At 40.9% G+C, this 17,907-nt stretch overlaps 1 protein-coding gene across 7 annotated transcripts in view; it reads left to right on the top strand.

Moving 5' to 3' along the window:
• Positions 1-17,907, top strand: part of MEF2A (myocyte enhancer factor 2A) — an 87,881-nt gene that overhangs the window by 39,703 nt on the left and 30,271 nt on the right. For all 7 annotated transcript variants that reach the window (XM_067003682.1, XM_067003683.1, XM_067003684.1 and 4 more), the window contains exon 3: positions 461-664. In XM_067003682.1, coding sequence (XP_066859783.1) covers positions 461-664 — 204 coding nt within the window. The remainder of the gene's footprint in view (positions 1-460; positions 665-17,907) is intronic.

The raw sequence follows: 17,907 nt of genomic DNA, 5'->3' as shown, positions 1-17,907 counted from the left end.
ATTTGACTTGACGTCAAATATGTTGACACTCATATCCTTAAGTAACTGAAATCTCGTGAAAGGACTAAATTTTAAAACTTTCTTCCGTGAATGATGGCAATTTTTATAATGAAATACCTCTCCATTTTCCCTGTTTGGCAAATGCTTCTTTGTGATCATCTGTAATGGGCTTATTTTCCCCCAGCGGTTCTAATAGGACAATGATTGTTCCATCCTGTCCCAAGTGACTGAAAATACCTTAAAAGAATTAAGGTTGTGAGTAACTAAAGCTGATAGAGACTATCTCTAATCATCACAGAAGAAAATATTTTAATACTTGGAGCTAATGTTGGTTAAACAGAAGGAAATAAAGGTAGAGGATCCTACAAACTTTGACTCGTCTTGGTAGTTATATACTTGATTATAGTCCTTTATAATTTTGTTATCTGGAAAAAAATAATTATTATTCTTTCTTCTCTAGGTCACCTTTACAAAGAGGAAGTTCGGATTAATGAAGAAGGCATATGAGTTGAGTGTACTCTGTGACTGTGAAATAGCACTCATCATTTTTAACAGCTCTAACAAACTCTTTCAGTATGCGAGCACTGATATGGACAAAGTTCTACTTAAATACACAGAATACAACGAGCCCCATGAAAGCAGAACCAACTCAGATATTGTTGAGGTAACAATTTGAAAAGATGATCTGTGTTATTTTCTCCTTAGTGTTCCAAATATTAAGTAATATAGTATTTTAAGCTCTTTTAACTAAATGTATTTAATAACTTGAAAACTTTGTTGTAAAATGTCAATTACTGTTTTCAGTCTGATTTTTCTAAGGGGTTAAGTTGTCTTTAAATCTATGTTGTCTTCCATTTGCCATCCACCCCGTCAGTTTCTGGGTAACTTGTTTGATTTCAACCACATTTGATAATGGAAATAGAGTATGAAGGATGTTGTTTTTTGGAAACAACAAATTAATTGCATGGAGAGTAATGTCTGGAGAGTGGACATCAACCTAAACTACAATTACAGTTAATTTTTTTTACCAGTTGCTTTGTATGTCAGTTAAAACACTGTTAGAACATAGTAAAACGATCAGTTTCTGCAGTAATAGAATACCATGAATATTTTTACTCAAAGGTCTTAGCTTCTATTTTTATTGTGTTTGTGCTTCAAATATAATTTCAGATTGTATGTATGTATTTTATATAATTCCTGTATGTAATTTCTAAACTAGGTACAGCAGAAATCAGGGGTTTTCTTGGCAGTTGCAGTCTTTCTGTACTGTAACTGGGTTTCAGAGGAGTCACGTCTCCTGTAGTCTTGTAAATGGACCAGAACAGGTGGCTGACTTACATTTAAATTCTGAAGCTGTCTCCAAACACCTAACTTGTTAGGAGTGATTTAGGGATAGTGATTAGCCTTTAGTGTCAGCCTCCTTTTGTGATCTGAAAGAAAACCTCCCCAACTTCTGTCTTCAGCTTTGGGTACTAGTGAGAGGGATAATATAAGCTTTGAAGAGTTGAAGGAATATTATTTAGTCACTGGATTAGTATAAATAAGGTTAACCCCTGTAGAGGAAGGGAAAACCTAATTCTTGTGAGGTAAGCTTTTGCCTGTGACGGACAGATTAGAGATAGGGATGCAAGCAGGCTGACTTTCATTCTGCAGGCCTTACGTGTTATGTTATGATTTGTGGAAATAGTGCTGCTTCTCGTCTTGAGGAATGGGAACCTCTTCCAGAATTGTTTCTATGGCAGGCCACCTGTATTTTATTTGTTTATTCAAACTGATGTCAAGTATTTGACTCCTGGCAGCTACATAAGAAAGGGCAGACAGTATTAAAGTGCATATATTTTTTCTGTTCTGGGGGAATATGCAGGGACTTACCTGCAGGTTGGTTAGAGCGTTGCTTCTGTAGGTTTATTGTATTATACTAGTAAGGGATTTGAGACTTCTACTGTACTTGAAAAACAAGAGAATGAATTAGAAGTGTTTTTGTGTGCTCTTTAGTCTGTTCCTAAGAACAGACTTTATTTCTTAGTTCTAAGAAAGCAAAAAAAAATCCAAGTCATTTAGCCCAAGAGGGAAGTGTATACTTTTGTGGGATTTTTTTTTTAATGTTCTCTAAGGTCATGGCTATGTTCTCGATGGCAAAGTTAAGTAAATCAGGAGGATGAAATATTTATAAGCTCAATATATCTAAGGTAGCTTGATTGTTTCTGTGTTGCATTCCAGGAATAAAAAATTTGTTGTACAGTAGTTGAGGGAGACTGCAGTTTCATTTTTGCAACTAATTGCATTTTAGACTTGCTCTGTTCGGTTGGTAACTTTGGTATCTTGACTGTTGTTTTTTAGGCAATTAGGAGATTTCAGTTGTGGGTAGAATGGTTTGCTTCCCACTATAAGTAAATCACATCTTTTCCTTATTTTAGAAAAATAATCTTTTTTTGGAAGGTCATAAAAATAGTGATTCTTAGAGAAAAAATACTGGTTTTCCTGTTTTTGCAGTTTTAATTTTGTTTTCCAGGTTGTTGGCTTATTCTTCTACTTACATTTGCCATATGATATTTATTTCCAGTGTGTATTTTTTCTGATGTTACTTAGTGGTAATTTTGCAGCTATCAGGTCTCTGGATTAACAATATTGTACAGCCAGAATGTATCTCTTACTGGGTCTCACCATTGCAGAAGTATAGGAGATAGCTGTATCTAGGATTTTGGCACAATTTGGGCAAAACTCACCCAAATTCTAAATGTGACCTTTTGAGAAAAATAAAATAAAAATTGAAGAGATACGAGAGAGATCACAGTCGAAGTCTTCATTTCTTAAAATTGCACCCAAAACAGGCAGTTTGGTAAATATAAATCACAGCCTTTTCCGTATTTTTTTCTTGATTTAAACACGAGGAAAGCTAAGAATGTCATGATAAAGTGATGCTATTTTTTAGTTATTATTCCATTTCTTATCTTGTCATATAAAAAAGATGAAATAAGAACTTTTCATGCCAATTTGTTTGTACTTAATCTTTCTCCTTTTATCACTGAAATTTATATTAAATTTTCTAGGAACAGGTTTCATTCTTATGATGGGGTCATGAACAGATTCGACTCACAAATTATGTGAAAAATTACCTACTTTTTTGCTTTACAACAGAGCTGAATTGGCTCAGCAGAGAATATGACCTGCTTTGGAGCAGATGCAGTGATAGGTACAGCACGTAGGTATGCAGGGGTGTGAGAGGAGGGATGAGCAGGGGGAGAATAAGACTTCTGTACTGAAGCAGCAGCAAATTGTCAAAAGCTTGGTGCTTCATGTAATTTCACCATTAATGAATGGTTGTGGCCTGATGCAGGTCAAGTTACAACACCAGCGTTTTAGAAACATTCTGAAAGAACAACATGAAATGGCTTCTAAATTGTGCCTATTTGGAAATACAACTTAACCAATATGTATTACAAAGGAACTAAATACCTTTAAGTATATCCTAAACTAATTTAGCATAATTAATTTCATTTTAAGGAGTTATAGCTGATGTATGTATCTAGTTAACATTTAGTAATTCATTTGCATCCTTGAACGTGACAGGTAGTGTTTATTGTATTGTAGGCTCACTGCGAAACTCGTCGTGACCCACTGTGTTCCTGATGCGCTTGACGGGGGGTTTTGTTACTGTGGTAGAGGAGAAAGCTAATTCCAGGCAGGTCAGAAGCTGTATAAGGGAAGAAACAGATCTGCTGATACTTGTTTTCAGCAATGTGTAGATGGCGGTATTGTAAATGATAAAATGCAATTGATGAGACATCTTCCCCTTAGAGTTGCCTACTGCTCAATCTTGGCATAGGGATTGCTTTTGTATGCCCAGAGCTTGGTATCTCGTCTTGCTGCTGGAACGTTTGTGTGAAAACATAGTAGGAGGGAGAGCACTGATGTCTCAAATGAATACTAGATTTTTTTAATACGTTCCCTGCACCCGTATATTTTTAATTGTACATTTTATTGCAGATGTCAATGCTCTGTTTTTATCCTATATTCTTCTCTGTGTTCCTATGTAAGAAATATGTTCTTTGAGCCATCTTGGCAGAATCAAAGATGCATGAATAGCTGGAATTTGATGTTATGCACTTGTATTTTATTTTATGTTTAGCTTTCTATCTATGCTATACGTGAAGATGGTCCTATTCCCTGCCATTTGGTAGTTCGAAAATGAAGAGAAATTGTCTTGTAACAGATAATCAGTAATCAGCTTTAAAGGATAATTTGTATGGCATTTTTGTGCTGGGACTCAACTACAGTATTCTTGAACGTTTTTTTCAATTTGAAACTGTTTTCAGCATTGGAAGAAAAGAGTAGGAAAAGGAATAGGGATTGTTTGAAATATTCTCCGTCTTGACAACATACATGGCTCTGTGGAAAAAAATTCCTTGCTAATCACAGTTAAGCACAATTGACCTAATGTGGTTGAGATAATATTCTAAATCCCTCTGAAATACGGGAGATGAGCACAGCAGGTGTTGGTGAGGTAGGTGACACTTTGGGGAGCTGCTCTTTATGGCTACTGGCCTCCTGACCTTTTACCGAAAGGCTTTTATTCTTCAGATGCCTGTACTGTTCACTATTGCTTCTTTTCCAGGTCATGGTTTTTGAACTGTAACTGTTGTCACACGTAGTATAGCAGTTCGTTAACCATGGGTTGCTATGGTTTTTTGGTTGCAGTTGCATTAGTTCACAGGCTTGGTATGAAACAGAATGTCTGGGAATAGCACCTAGACGTACATGGATGCACACGTGGAGATGCAGAATTAGATGAGAAGTATCTTCAATTAATTGATCCCATTTTCTTCTTTAGTAGTTTTCACACTTTGCTTTATATCCGATCCATCCAATCTAGACATGCATTTGGCACAGGATTTGGGCTTCTCTATTTTGCCATTAAAAAAAACAAACACAAACAAACGTGAGTACTTTGAGTGTTTTAATTGTGTATTACTGTTGTTTGGTCCACTTGCTTTGGTCTCCAGATAGCTTCAGCTGCACTGTGGAAACAACTGGTATACATTTAAAAGAACGAAGGAGCTTAAAAAATGTTTCCAGTTGAGTAAGGAAATGACTTGATAATCTGTTCATGGTGCTGAAAAGATGTAGGCATTATTGGACTTGATTTGCGAAATGATTATGTAAATGTAATTATACGGCATATATAACATTTCAAATACTTGGAGGCAGCATGCAAATGCCTTTGAGACATCTTAAGTAGGTGATTCAGAAGGATTTATGTATGGTTAAGGACTAAATAACTTTTAGCTTACCTTAAAAAGAGAGAAAATGCATAAAAACTGAACTGCTTTGGAATATGAGTCACCAAGAAATGTGGATGTATAAATACATGTGTGTACGTACACATACTGAGTCTGTTTCTTCCTAGTGGAAGTGTCTACTGTAAACCTGACTTGTAAACAAGGTGTGGCGTGGGGTTTTATTTCCCACTCAGGGTTCAGGAAGAAATGGCTTCTTTGAAAAATTTAACATGCTGTCAAGGTAGCAAATCCTTACTTTGAACATGGGTACAGGTGTATTTCGTGCTAAGCAGAGCAGTTACCTCTCACAATGGGGTGTCGTTGCTTGCTCTCCTCCTTGTCCCCAGATTTGGGAGATTAAGTTCAAGACTTAATCCCCAGTCTTTTTTTATTTTATCTGTTTATTGGTTTCATTAATTTTTCTGTATCTTGCATCTGGTAGCATTGTTCTATTTTATATGTAGAATGGTTTTTTAATTCTTACTTGGCCCTTCTGAAATTTCTTTGGGCATACCAGTGAATAATACTGGTGTTATTTTAACAAGCAAACAAGATTGTTAGTGACTTTAAGAAAGTCAAAAGTGTTAGAAAAAAATTTTGTTCTTACTTAACGTCGTTTTGTGTTCCTTCATTTCTGATATAGAAAGAATTGCCAGAAGTGGGATAGGCTTAATTTTGTACAAAAGTTCTGGCTTGCCTCTAAATAATCTAAAGCTATGCTTTCTTTGTGTCTAAACCAATGATTAAATTTAGTTTTATAGGGTTAAAAGAACTACATTTCATTTATCTCTTAACAAAAAGCCAGTGTGTTTTAGCATAAAAAATACAAAATCAGTGTGCACAGCTACTAACTTTCTTTCAGTGTCAGTGGTTGACTTCAAAACAGTAGCATTAGCTATTGTTTGTATTCTTACTGATTTAATTTTGTTGGTATTTACCATGTACCTTGATTTGAGACAGTCTTAAGAATAGCTGTGTTTACAAACCTTTACAAATTTTAAATAGAGGTCTTTTTAGACCTTCACAAATAAATTCAGAATATTCAGAGAAATTCCAGTTGTGAAGGTGACTTTTTTGTTTTTGTTTCCTGGCTGCTTTTGCAGTGTTTGAAGAATGTTTTTATTTTTGAAATATGTAGGGTGGGCGCACACAGTGCAGTTCCCCCACACTGCTCTCAAAATAGGCATCCAAGATCAGGTTCTGGGTTTGGCTGTTCTGGTGACGTTGTGTTAAGTAGGATTGAAAATCACCTGCAAGAGAACCAGCAGCTTCTCACTACTCATTAGTGCTGGAGTTCATGCAGGCAATCACACTCAGACATAATTATCTACCTTGTATTATCAAGTTCTTCAGGCTGTGCTGTCTTATGCGTTGTGCAGCTCTTGTGCTGCTGCAGGGTTCGGTGTTTCCGAAGTTCTGTATCGCCAGTTAGAACAGCAGATTTTTACTTGGTGATTTTCAAAGCGGGGACCGTAGCATCTGTTACTCGAGAGACTGACTTTGGGCAAGCTGTGCATGCAAAGAGCAGATCTCAGAACAATGCATCACCTGGAACTACAGTAAGGTAAATGACTATTCTTTCTGAAGATACTCTCGATTTGATTGTAGGGTTAACGCAGCCCCAGCTTTTGACTTTCAAGCTCAAGGGTATGACAGTTTGATCGTGTGTTCAGCTGTCAACCCTGCCAATCTGCCTGACTAACCACCTTGCAGAAGGGACAGCAGAAGTGTCAACATCTTGACCATGGGTGTTCATCAAACTGTTTTAGCACAAACCCTGAAAGAGGACAGAGAGGAGGGAGAGTGTCATTTATAGGATGCTTTACTGCTAGTTTCTTTTTGGAGCTCAGCATGTTGACATGCTGTGTTTCTGTTGAAGAAGCTTCTAACACATTGTTTTTGAACAGTTCAAATGTTTGGGCCTTTAGCTGATGGTGCTTCTGCAGAAGAGAGCTGGGGGAGTCTCTAGCCCTCCAAGACAAATTGATCTGGGTGTTCATTCTTTCCTATAACCTCCTACTCACAGATACCGAGATGTGGCTGTGATGAGAGAGTTGTTGTCATAAAATGGTGGTTGTGGTTTGCCCATGGTGTTTTACTGTGTTTTACTGAAAGTAGGGTTGCCCACCTAGGCTGTAAGATTCTTCACACTCATCTGAGCAGAGGACTTGATGTTGATCCTTTCACCTCGTGTGTTTTGCTTAGTAATGTTTTTATCAGTTGAACAGAGGAAGTATTTGTGGTGGTAGTTGTTGTTGTACAGACCTATCAATCTGCTAACAGACCTTTTTTGTATTGTTTCGTTCTTGTTCTTGAGAGTACTCGTAAGTTAATACACACAAAGTCTGTAATGGCTTTTCTGTGACTTACTAGTGATAGTTATGACATCTTGATAATGTCACATCACTGATCCAGTATTCCATGTGGAAGCTTGCATCTGTGTAATTTGTAGTAGAGACTATGGAATATAAGTTAAATCGCGATAGTGTGAATATTAACATTTAAATGATGCTTTTCTGGAATTACATCCATCAGTTACTTTCAACAGAAAGTGTTTAATGTCATTTTAATAAAAACTCCTAAGTTCATTGGGAAAATTATGAAGATATTTTAGATCCGAGTTCCTAAACATTGTCCTACTAAAAGTTCTAGCTGTACAAACTGATGGTATTTAAAGCTCCGCTCTTTTTTGCATTAATTTACAATGCGATGCTTGCTGAGTATGGTGATTTAAAAAAAAAAATCAAGTATGCCAGAGCCAGTCTTTGCCCAGTACTGACATTAATTATACAAGGAAGAATGAAGCTTACTCAGAGTTCGCTATCCCTGATTCCTATTCAGCCTTTTCTCTCTACCTCAGTAGATCCCATTTCTGCATCCATACCCCCCTCCCCCCCCTTTCCAGGTTTGGTGGGCCCAGTCTTCAAAAGAGTTGCTTGGCTTTTGAGTAATTCACTCTAAGTGAATGCAAGGAAAGGCACGTTAAATATATTCCTTTGACACAGAACTGAGAAGTTCAGTATTCAGCATGAGTTATGAAATACTTCAGCTTTATGTGCCTTAAAAGCCTAGATTCTAATTAGTTTAGCTTAGGAAGAAAAGAAATACATCTGTTTGGTACCTTACTTAATTTGTAGAGAGGTTCGTTGCTTCCTGTTGTAAATATTTATCTCAGTTGGTATTTTCAAGTACCCGTTTCCTGTTTTATTCACCTTTATTGTTTTGCTGGCTTTTTGTAAACATCTTGCAGTAGTAGTATGAGCTGGGATAATGCTGCTAGATAATGCTCATGCACCTTGCCCCAGTACCACTAGTAAAGGTAAATGAAGCTGCTTCTGACGGACATTAACATAGCCAGTTGCCATAATCTTACATGTGAATGGCATTTGAATTATTTTATGAATACTTTAATTCTACCAAAAATATTTATTGGAAATAGATGCTATTTGAGTTCTAATTATTGTTCTCATAATATTAAGTTATCTTGAGCACCAAGCCTTTGAAATAGTTTCTGTTTTCCTTTCTACTTTTCAAGCTGTAAGGAGAAATTCAGGACGTGAACTGCTTGAAGCAGCAATTTGACATTACTGCATAGGTCAGTTGGCTGTAAGAAGCCCATGGTTTGTGTATCATTGGGTTGTATGAGAGCTGGAAGATTTTTCTTAGCAAACCACTAAGCAAGTTTTGCAAGCAGAGTAGTAGATAATATTTTTCCTAAAGAATTTCTGAAAGACTCTAAAGTGAATTATGCAGCTGAGTTTGTTGCATTTGGAAACTTTCCATGTTCCATAGGACTTATCTGCAATATGGTGTTACTGAAAGGAGGCATTCAGTCAGGAACTGCCCTGCTGATGGGCTGCTTTAACCCCTGTAGGCATGCAGACAGGTATACATGGGAGGATGTGTATGTACATACGCATGCTGTCACTTGAGTGAGGATTGAAAGTAGCCCTTATGTACCATAAAATATAGGTAGACGTTCTCTGAACTTTCTTACAGATAGAACTGGATTTTGTTTAGTTCTACTCTGTTTTGTTGCAGACTGCATTACTTAAAAGGTCTATGGAATGCCTTTAATTTGTAAGTTAAGGGATAGTTTCTGCTTCCTGAAGGCTAGCATAGATCCTACTTTGTGTCTTTTGGTTTTAGTAAAAAGATTAAGATTGATTTAGACTGTCGATTTAGTGCTCCTCAGTGGAAAATTTGAGTTGAAGGTACCTTCTGTAAAACAGGTAAAATGAAAACTTGCTCAGCAGTATATAATTTAATAATCTGTTATGGTGTTTAGAAAGTGAAACAAAGACAAATGCATCAAGTATCAGACTGAGACCCTAGCTTAGCTTTCCCAGAGGAAACAGTGCTATCAATACTAATGGATTACTAATCATTTTAAGCCTCAAGCACTTCATTTAGGAATGAGCAATCCGGCTGCTTCTGTAGGTGAGTAACTGCATTATAAAGTCCACAGTTCACTGAAAGTTTCTCAAAAATCGTAAACAGGATTTCAGAGCTTCCCTTCCTCACTGCTCCAGTGCATTGTGTAATATTCTGGTGGTGAGAGAGAGAAGAGTGGATTTTACAGCCTGTAAAATTGTTATTCAGTAATTGCTGGTGGTTTATCTATTTTAAAATAATATTTCACAGCAAAGATGGTTCAAACCAGAATTTAAGCTTCATACCATATCAAGTCTAAAAACCTTTTGTATGTGTTATTTTATATAAATGAGAGTTTGAATCCTGAGTGCCATCTTTATCGTATCTCGGAGGAATTTGACAGCTAGCTTTCATGTTTGGCAAGCTAAGGATACATGTTAAAATTTGCCAGATACTGGAAGTGCTCCAACATTTGAAACAAGACCCTGTCTTTTCTTAGAGTGGAATATAACAAGGACACTGATAAAATTTCAAGTCTTGAACATTTTGCGTCTGTAAATGATGAATACCTTTGCCTAAAACTGAACATAGAGCATTGTCTAAAGAGCTCTCCCTCATGTTTTACAGCCTGTTGCTCTGCAGGCTTCTAATTTCTTGGTTTTTAAAACCCTGCGTAAAGTAATTAATCCTTAAAATATTTTTCCTAACATAATATTTGGCCAAGGAATTAAAATCATTGTAACAAACTTGAACATGGTGTGCTATACTCAGAATTGTTGATGTCTAGATATGTCTTGCATAATATCAATTATTTACTTTTGATATATTTTAAACTGTTATAATACTGCTACTGATTGAGTACAAGTACAGAAAATAGTATTTAAGCTGACTAAAAGTAGAGTGCATAAATTTTTCAGCTTTCACTTAGTATACGTTATTTTAGTTGGGGAGCTTGCCAGAAAGATTGGTGAGGCCTTGTTTGTTAAAAAGTGGAGCTCTCCAAGTTGTTCAGCTTTTGGAAATGTCGGTCATAATCTAATTCAACTTCTTATGCATCACACTGAAGTTTAGAAGGCTGGGTACTACTGCTTTTTTTTTTTTTTTTTTTTTTTTTACTGTGCTGCTCTGGTATGTATGTATTTGGGGCTATAACTAGAATGTGAAATTGTAACGGATGGCAGAACAAAATGCAATTGAAAAGTGACTGCAGTACTGGAAAGAACAGCATTAGAGCTGAATTTGAGTAGCCTCCTAATGCAAAGGAAAGGAAAACAGCTTTGTGATGAAATTTGCAAATGCTTACATAGTTGAAGTTGAGAATTTTAATAGATCCAGAGGAAAATTCACAATGTCTGTAAACAATACACGAAATAATCCAGTAGATGTAATTTCTTTTGTTAACAAGAGATTCTAACCCTTGGAGATCTGAAGAAAAACGGGTTGAGGCAGGATTGCACGGGGCAGCCTTTCTCTCTGGCAAGCCAAATGGCCTGGGGGAGCCAGCCCCAGAAAAGGGGCCCTCAGCCCCCCCAGCCCTCCTCCTTCCTCCACGTGAGGGCATCTTCCAGGCTGCTCCCAGCACAGCTGCCTTTGGGCCACTCGTGGTGGGCATCACAGAGGCTCGCTGAGGTCACAGTGGCCACCGCTGCCCCGCCTTTGCCCCGGGCCCTATAAAGCAGGCCCCCCTGCAGCTGGCCCGCCACTTGCTCAGCTACTCGGCCCTCTGAGAGCCAGCGCACGCGGCAGGAAGAAGGCTAGAGAAGGAGCAAGGCGAGCGGCAGCCCCCCTCGGTGTGAGGACAGCGAAGCGGTCTGAGGAAGCACCGAGAAGGATGGCAGCTAACGAGAGGAAGACGTGTCGTGGGCAGAGGGACGGCACCTCCGGCACAAAAGACACCAGTGCCCGGGGGACGTCTGGTGCCCGGCCCACAGACAGATATCAGCGATATCATTGGCACCGCAGCGATGCGGGGAGCAGGCCGGCCCCTCAGACATCCAGCAGCAGGGGGCCTGGGCCTAACCAGCGGTGCAGTGGTGGTGTGGAGCGAAGGCGGGAGCGTGAGGCGGAGAGCCGTGGGGAGCAGAGGCGTGCCTACCGGCCAGAATACAGCGTGGGACCCAGCCACGGCCGGAAAACAGACGGCGGCGTCGAATCCATGCCTGGAAACGAGCCGGACAGCGGCGTGGGGCCTCAACGTGGCACTGGGCGACCCCCTGGTTCGGCACCGTGGCCAGAGAACATAGCTGCTGGGAGGCATCCCGTGTGGGCAGTCCCAGGCAAGGACTGGCTTGTCCTCCTGCCTAACACCGTGGAGCCCATGGAGGTGGGTCCACAAGAAGAGGCGGAGGAGCCCATGGAAGTGGATCCACCTCGGCCACATCAGACCTGGGACTACCCCGGCAGGTCTTTGCTCTGTGCCATCAGAGCACACCAACGGCTTCTCAGCAGGGCCCGGTGAGCTCCCTACTCGTTGTCGCTCAGGCTCCATCGCAAGCATTAGCTTGGAGCCACCAAACACCCGGCAATAAAGAACTCTTGCCAATTCTCGGGGGTTGTGTGAGTGCTTCTTTCCCATCTGCCAGCCCTTGTGCGAGAGGTGGCAGCCCTTCTGCACAGAGCCTCGAGGAAGAGCACAAGGGAGGACTCAGCTCCCTTTGGGCTGCTGCGCTGGGGTGACAGGAGGAGTCCCCAGGGGCCACCATGTGCCTTTAACATTTGTTAAAATAGACCGAGGGGTGAAAATAGTAGCGTGTAAGTGATTATAGGTGGCTAATTTCTTATATTAAGAGTGAGTTTCTGTATCTGAGTAATTGGTAACGACAGCCATGGAGAAGGCTGAGGTACTCAGCAACTTCTTTGCCTCCGTCTGCACTGGTAGATGGGCTTCCCACGTCTTTCATTTCCCTGAACCCACAGATGGAGGCTGGGGGATCAAAGTCCCACCCACTGTAAGTGAAGAGCACGTTCGAGACCACCTGATGAATCTAAACAGGTACAAGTCCATGGGACCTGATGGCATGCATCCCAGGGTCCTGAGGGAACTGGCTGATGGAGTTGCCAAGCCTCTCTCCATCATAGCTGAAAAGTCCTGGCAGTCGGGCGATGTCCGTGGTGAGTGGAAAAATGGAAACGTCGCGCCCCTACTCTTCAACAATTAAAACAAAGAGTTGGACAAAGAGCACTACTCTTCAACAGTTAAAACAATTAGGACACATTCCTTCTTAGAAAGAGCGGTCAGGCATTAGGACAGGTTGCCCAGGGAATTGGTGGAGTCACCGTCCCTGGGGGTGTTCAAGGAAAGGTTGGATGTGGTGCTTGGGGACATGGCTTAGTGGGTGACGTTGGTGGTAGGGGAATGGTTGGACCAGATGATCTTGAAGGTCTTTTCCAACCTTAATTTTTCTATGCTTCTGTGATTCTAAAATTTTTTAAAAATAGAAATTAAAGCCTACAGAGACTGTGTTGATGAACTTCACATGCTAAACAGTTACTGAGTTGAATTAAGTATTTTTCTCTGGCTGCTCACTTTGCTGCACTTAAGGTTCCCTCCTGCTTTTATTTTAGAGAGTGGCAAAATTTCTATATCCAGTATTTCTGGGTCAAGCCTTGAATTTGTGGAGCCATGCTGTTACCTGGGAGAAAAACGAAACAATGCTACTTCTGAAGCCAAGTGACCTGCAGGAAGTTTAAAAACTATAAATACGTTTCCAGTGACTAAAAATACTCCTCATAGTAGGGGAGAAACGGTGATATGTAAAGGGTGATACACAGCAGTATTGTTCAGGGTGAGAGGAGTGAAATAGTTTGTGTTATCAAAGAAGAAATTCAGCCTGGTTTTAGGCTCAACTCCTTGGCAGTAGCATGTAATACGAAGCAAATAACAAGGCAGTTGTCAGCTTGCCGTTTTGCTGTATGTAAAGTCTGTAGTGGTGCATGTTGTTCTCGCCAGCCCAGCTCTCCCTGCTGCGGGAAGGTGAACTGCACGAAAGGAATATGCCTTTTTTTTTTTCTTTCTGTTGTTTCACATAATAAGAATGAAAACTGGGTGGGAATCCGGTGCTGTGACCATGTCTTTTTTCTTCTTCCTTTTGTGTATGAATATCTCAGAAAAAAAGTGGGGCTTTTTAGTAGGTTGTTGTTACCAGTGATGGGTTTGGACAGTGGTTTGCAGCTGCCAGAGAGGACAGGCTATCCCCTCTGCCTACTTCGCATCTTTGGTGCTCAGCCCGTTTATTCCTGCTATGACAACTGAAAACAAACCTACCAAAAATAAGTTAGAGAATGGCCAAGGAGAACTCTCCATTGTTTTAGTGAAGGAGAAGATGGGTCACTGCAGGCTCAAACAGATGTCAGAGCTGGCTTAAGACTTTTATATCTAGGATCATGGCCTTTCTGTGGCAGTAAGTTGTTCTGTCACCTTGTCAAACTGCACCCACAGACATTTCAGCAGTTCCCTTAAAGCACAGGAAGTGCCTTTAAAGCATGGATCTCTATAATCTGCAGAGATGGAGTGAGGGACTGATCCTGAAGGCTACGGTACAGCTGAATAGCTCAGTTATCCTCAGTTCTCTATTTTACTTTTTTGATGTTCTTGAACAGTGATAGGAAAAGCTTTATTGCAATGTGGGCTGACGTTACTGGTTTCTGCATTTTATTGGTGTGAGGTTGCAGCTTCAGTCTTTTACCTCTGGATCTCCTGGTTCTTCCCATCACAGATGACAGTGGTGCTCAGTCCTATCCTTCCTGCACAGAAGCTGAGTGCTGACAATTGCATCGTGAATAAGGAGCCTTTGGACTTCGATGCAAGTGACAGCAGTGCCTTCTCCCTCCCTGCTATTGCACAGCAGCTCTCTCTGGAGCATCAGGGAACTGTAATCCTTTTTGATAACCATGGTGTCGGTGCTTACTGAAGCAGCAGTGATATTTACAAGTGTACTAGTGGAGCCTCTTCCATTACTTCATGCCTGAGGAATACTTAACACTTAGAGAATTACATTTTTTAATCAAGTGTTTACTCCAACTTTGTGCTGCTTCACATCTTTTCCATGCTTGTACTGAAATGGCATAAACAGAACTAGCCATTATTTTTATTTGAAAGGTTTGCCTTTTCCAAAGGAAATCAGTTTTTCATTTTAATCTTAGTAAAAACTTTGGAAATGTTTTTTCCTCATGGTTTGGGATGAAACACCAGCAAAAATTCTGTTTGGCCAGCTCCAATAGTAAATACAAAAATGGAGCAGTTGACTTGGTGCACTGATAGCAACAAACATTTCCTTTCTGTAGTATTAGTAGACTACCAGAAACCTAACAGTGAAAACTTTTTTGAATGAACTTTTTTATTTTGCGCTTAGTAACGCTTTTTGAGTTTCAGGTCCTCCTACTTTTGTCCTTTAAGGCAAAAAAAGACTTCCTGAGGTGACAATTAACATAACCAACTTCTCTGCAGTTTTGCCAGCGGAACTGGTGAGGAGCCCAGATCACTGCTATCAGAAGTCTTGGCCCTTTCACCACAGTTCGGGTGGAGAGCACAAAACATGCCGCCTGTGCTTTTTGACCATCAGCAACTCTTCCTTTCACAGTCGGACATAAAAACCATTACCTTCATGGCGAAGGAGGACGGTTAGGTGTTGCCATTTGACTTTCTGCTAGCAGTAATCTGTACCTGTCAGTTCGGTTTCTGCTTTCTAGCCCTGCTGATGACCTGCAGATACTGAGCCGGTGTAAGCTTGTGTGACAGGAGATGGTTACCCTGTGACGGCCGAGTGTCGTCTGTGCACCCCCAGGGGTCACAGCAGAAATAACTGGTGTTTTTGTACACCTTGCAGTGCGGTTTAAGTAATGTGTTGACTTGTAGAGAGAAGCTAATTATGTTTTGTTGTTGTTTTGCAGGGAGCCCTTCTGTTCCTTAGATGCTTCTTGCAGAGGCATGATTCTTCCTTTAAACTAACAAAAAGCAGTGCAATTAAAATTTCTTTGTGGGGGTGGGAGGGGTTAGGAGAACAGTGGGGCTCTTGTGCTGTGTGCTTGAATATAGTGTTTAAGCCTTTCTTTGCTAGTCCAACCTTTCTCATACAACGCCTGCTAAGCTCTGCCTTTTAAAAAATCAATATAAAACTAATAATTATTACATTTGCATATCTCTGTTTTACACAGTGGAACAAAAGCAGCTTAAAACTTCTAGGTCGTTCTGCAGTACCTCTACTACCGCGGCTGCCTGTTGCATTTGTATCGTGACTTCATATGTAACACAACTATGTTGTGTTGTTTGCTTTATTTATTTATTTTTTTAAGACTTCATACCTGCCTCGTTTCCTCTTAAACGCTTACTTTGTGTGTTTTTCTGAGGAAAAATCAAAGCTTTTCCCGCATCCGTTAGTTCATGTAGTCTGACATCAAAGCTGCAGAATCTCAGTCACTGAGGGCATAGCGTAGTGTGTTGGCAAACATGTTGGAACAATTTCCAGTAATTTTGGACAAGTCTTAAAGGAAGTAGAAAGTAATGCAACTTAACTCCAAGGGCTGCGCATTCCTCTAACTGATCTGCAAAATAAGGCTTAACACCGGAGGGTAATTGCAGTGAGCGTTCAGTAGGAAGAAAATTTATGTTCTATTTTATTGTGTCTGATTTTACTCTTAAAAAAAGTCTGCCGCATCACAGCAGAGAAATAAAACTCTTTGCTATGGCAATATTCCTCAGTCTCACTAGCTTGTATCCCCCCCCCAAGATTTCTTTTATCCGCAGAGTTGGTAAAATTTCAATCCTCATGATGATGACATCCTGGAAATAGCTCAGGTAGGGCGGGTTGTTTGCGTTCACTGGAGAAACGACAAACCTGAGCTACCGCGCCGAGGGAGGGTGGAGGCGGCACTCGCCTGTGGAATTTGGCTCCCCTGGCCCGCGGCCCCGGGCTCTTGGGGCAGAAGCTGTGGCTGGGCTGTGTCGCGCAGGCTTCGCCTGGCCCTGCGAACAGATGACAGCATTCCCCTCGCTCGTACAGCCGCGGAGCCGAAATGCTTGGCTGTGGTGTTCCTGGGCTGTGATAAAGTAGGCAGTCTTTTTATGGTTAGGTCCTCAAAGCGACAGTTCGTGTTTTAGTGATAAGGAGACAGAGCTTTGGCTATCAGGCCCAGACTTATTATCTGTAACAGCAAACCCTGGCTTAAATCCTGCCACAATGACAGGAACCCCATCTGGAGTGAGGGTTTCCAGAATCGTAATCAGGAGACACTGAGGCATTTTCCTTCCTCATGAGTCTAAGCAAAGTTAACCCCATTGTTAGCGAAAATAAAAATAACCAATTGCCAGGAGGAAGGATGCATTTTTACATTTAACTGAATGCGTTCCTTTGGATTAGAGCTGCGAGTAGGATTTTTATAGGGTCGGCAGCGTTGCATGTAGGTTTTCACTCGGTTGTTTTTTAGAGGGGGGAACTAACAAAACCCTCATGTTGTGATACTTAAAATTGCCCTAACGTTTTTATCCAGGGATGTGAAGTCGACTGAAGTACCATGCTATGTGTGCTGTGTGTTTCTTGCAAGATCTTTCCATATAATGTCCAAATCACGCCTCGAGCTCTACGCGAGGACCTACTGGGATTCTATTTAGAGCTCTCTGGGCTGCGGGGGTTAAGTGCGATGCAGATTACCCCGTGTTAACATTTTCCCTACTGATAGCAAAGTGTAGCAGGCTGGCAGCCTGACTTGGTAGGAAGGGCTGGGAGGGAGACGGGGCCCCGACCTTGAGCGGCCGGCCCTTGTATGGCCACAGCCGGATCGGTGCCCAGGGGATTGGCTGCAGGGGCGCCCGCGGTGCCTTGGCAGGTGCTGGGGGAGCTCCACCTGCTCGCCCCACGTGCTGCCGCGCTCGAGCGGTGGCGTTGTCGTGGGGCTCCAGAGGCTGCGTGGGATACGCCGAGCCAGCCAAGAAACTTGAGAAGGAGTTAGGGCTTAGGGTGACCTGTGATATTAAAGGATTTCAGAGAGCGTAACTGGATTTAGGGACCGCTTTAAAGCTGAAGTAGGACTGGGCAGGGTTTTGCACAGATAGGAGCAGTAAGAAAGTTTTGTGTGTTTGTACTAGAAATTAAAGATAGCACTTGAGCAAAAAATGCTGATGGTTGCTTTAGTTGAAACTAAAACTGGTTTTTGTTTTTTTCTAAGATTCAGTATGTTATGGAAACATAGCTTCTACAGGAAAATGAATGGAATTTCTTTATGGTGCTGGGAATGTCAGCTTACGCATTGCGATTCTTTG

The sequence above is a fragment of the Anser cygnoides genome, chromosome 11, assembly GCF_040182565.1.
Source record: "Anser cygnoides isolate HZ-2024a breed goose chromosome 11, Taihu_goose_T2T_genome, whole genome shotgun sequence".
Lineage (NCBI taxonomy): Eukaryota > Metazoa > Chordata > Aves > Anseriformes > Anatidae > Anser > Anser cygnoides.
The sequence above is the reverse complement of the archived record's forward strand: the minus strand, read 5'-3'. Positions and strand labels throughout refer to the sequence as shown.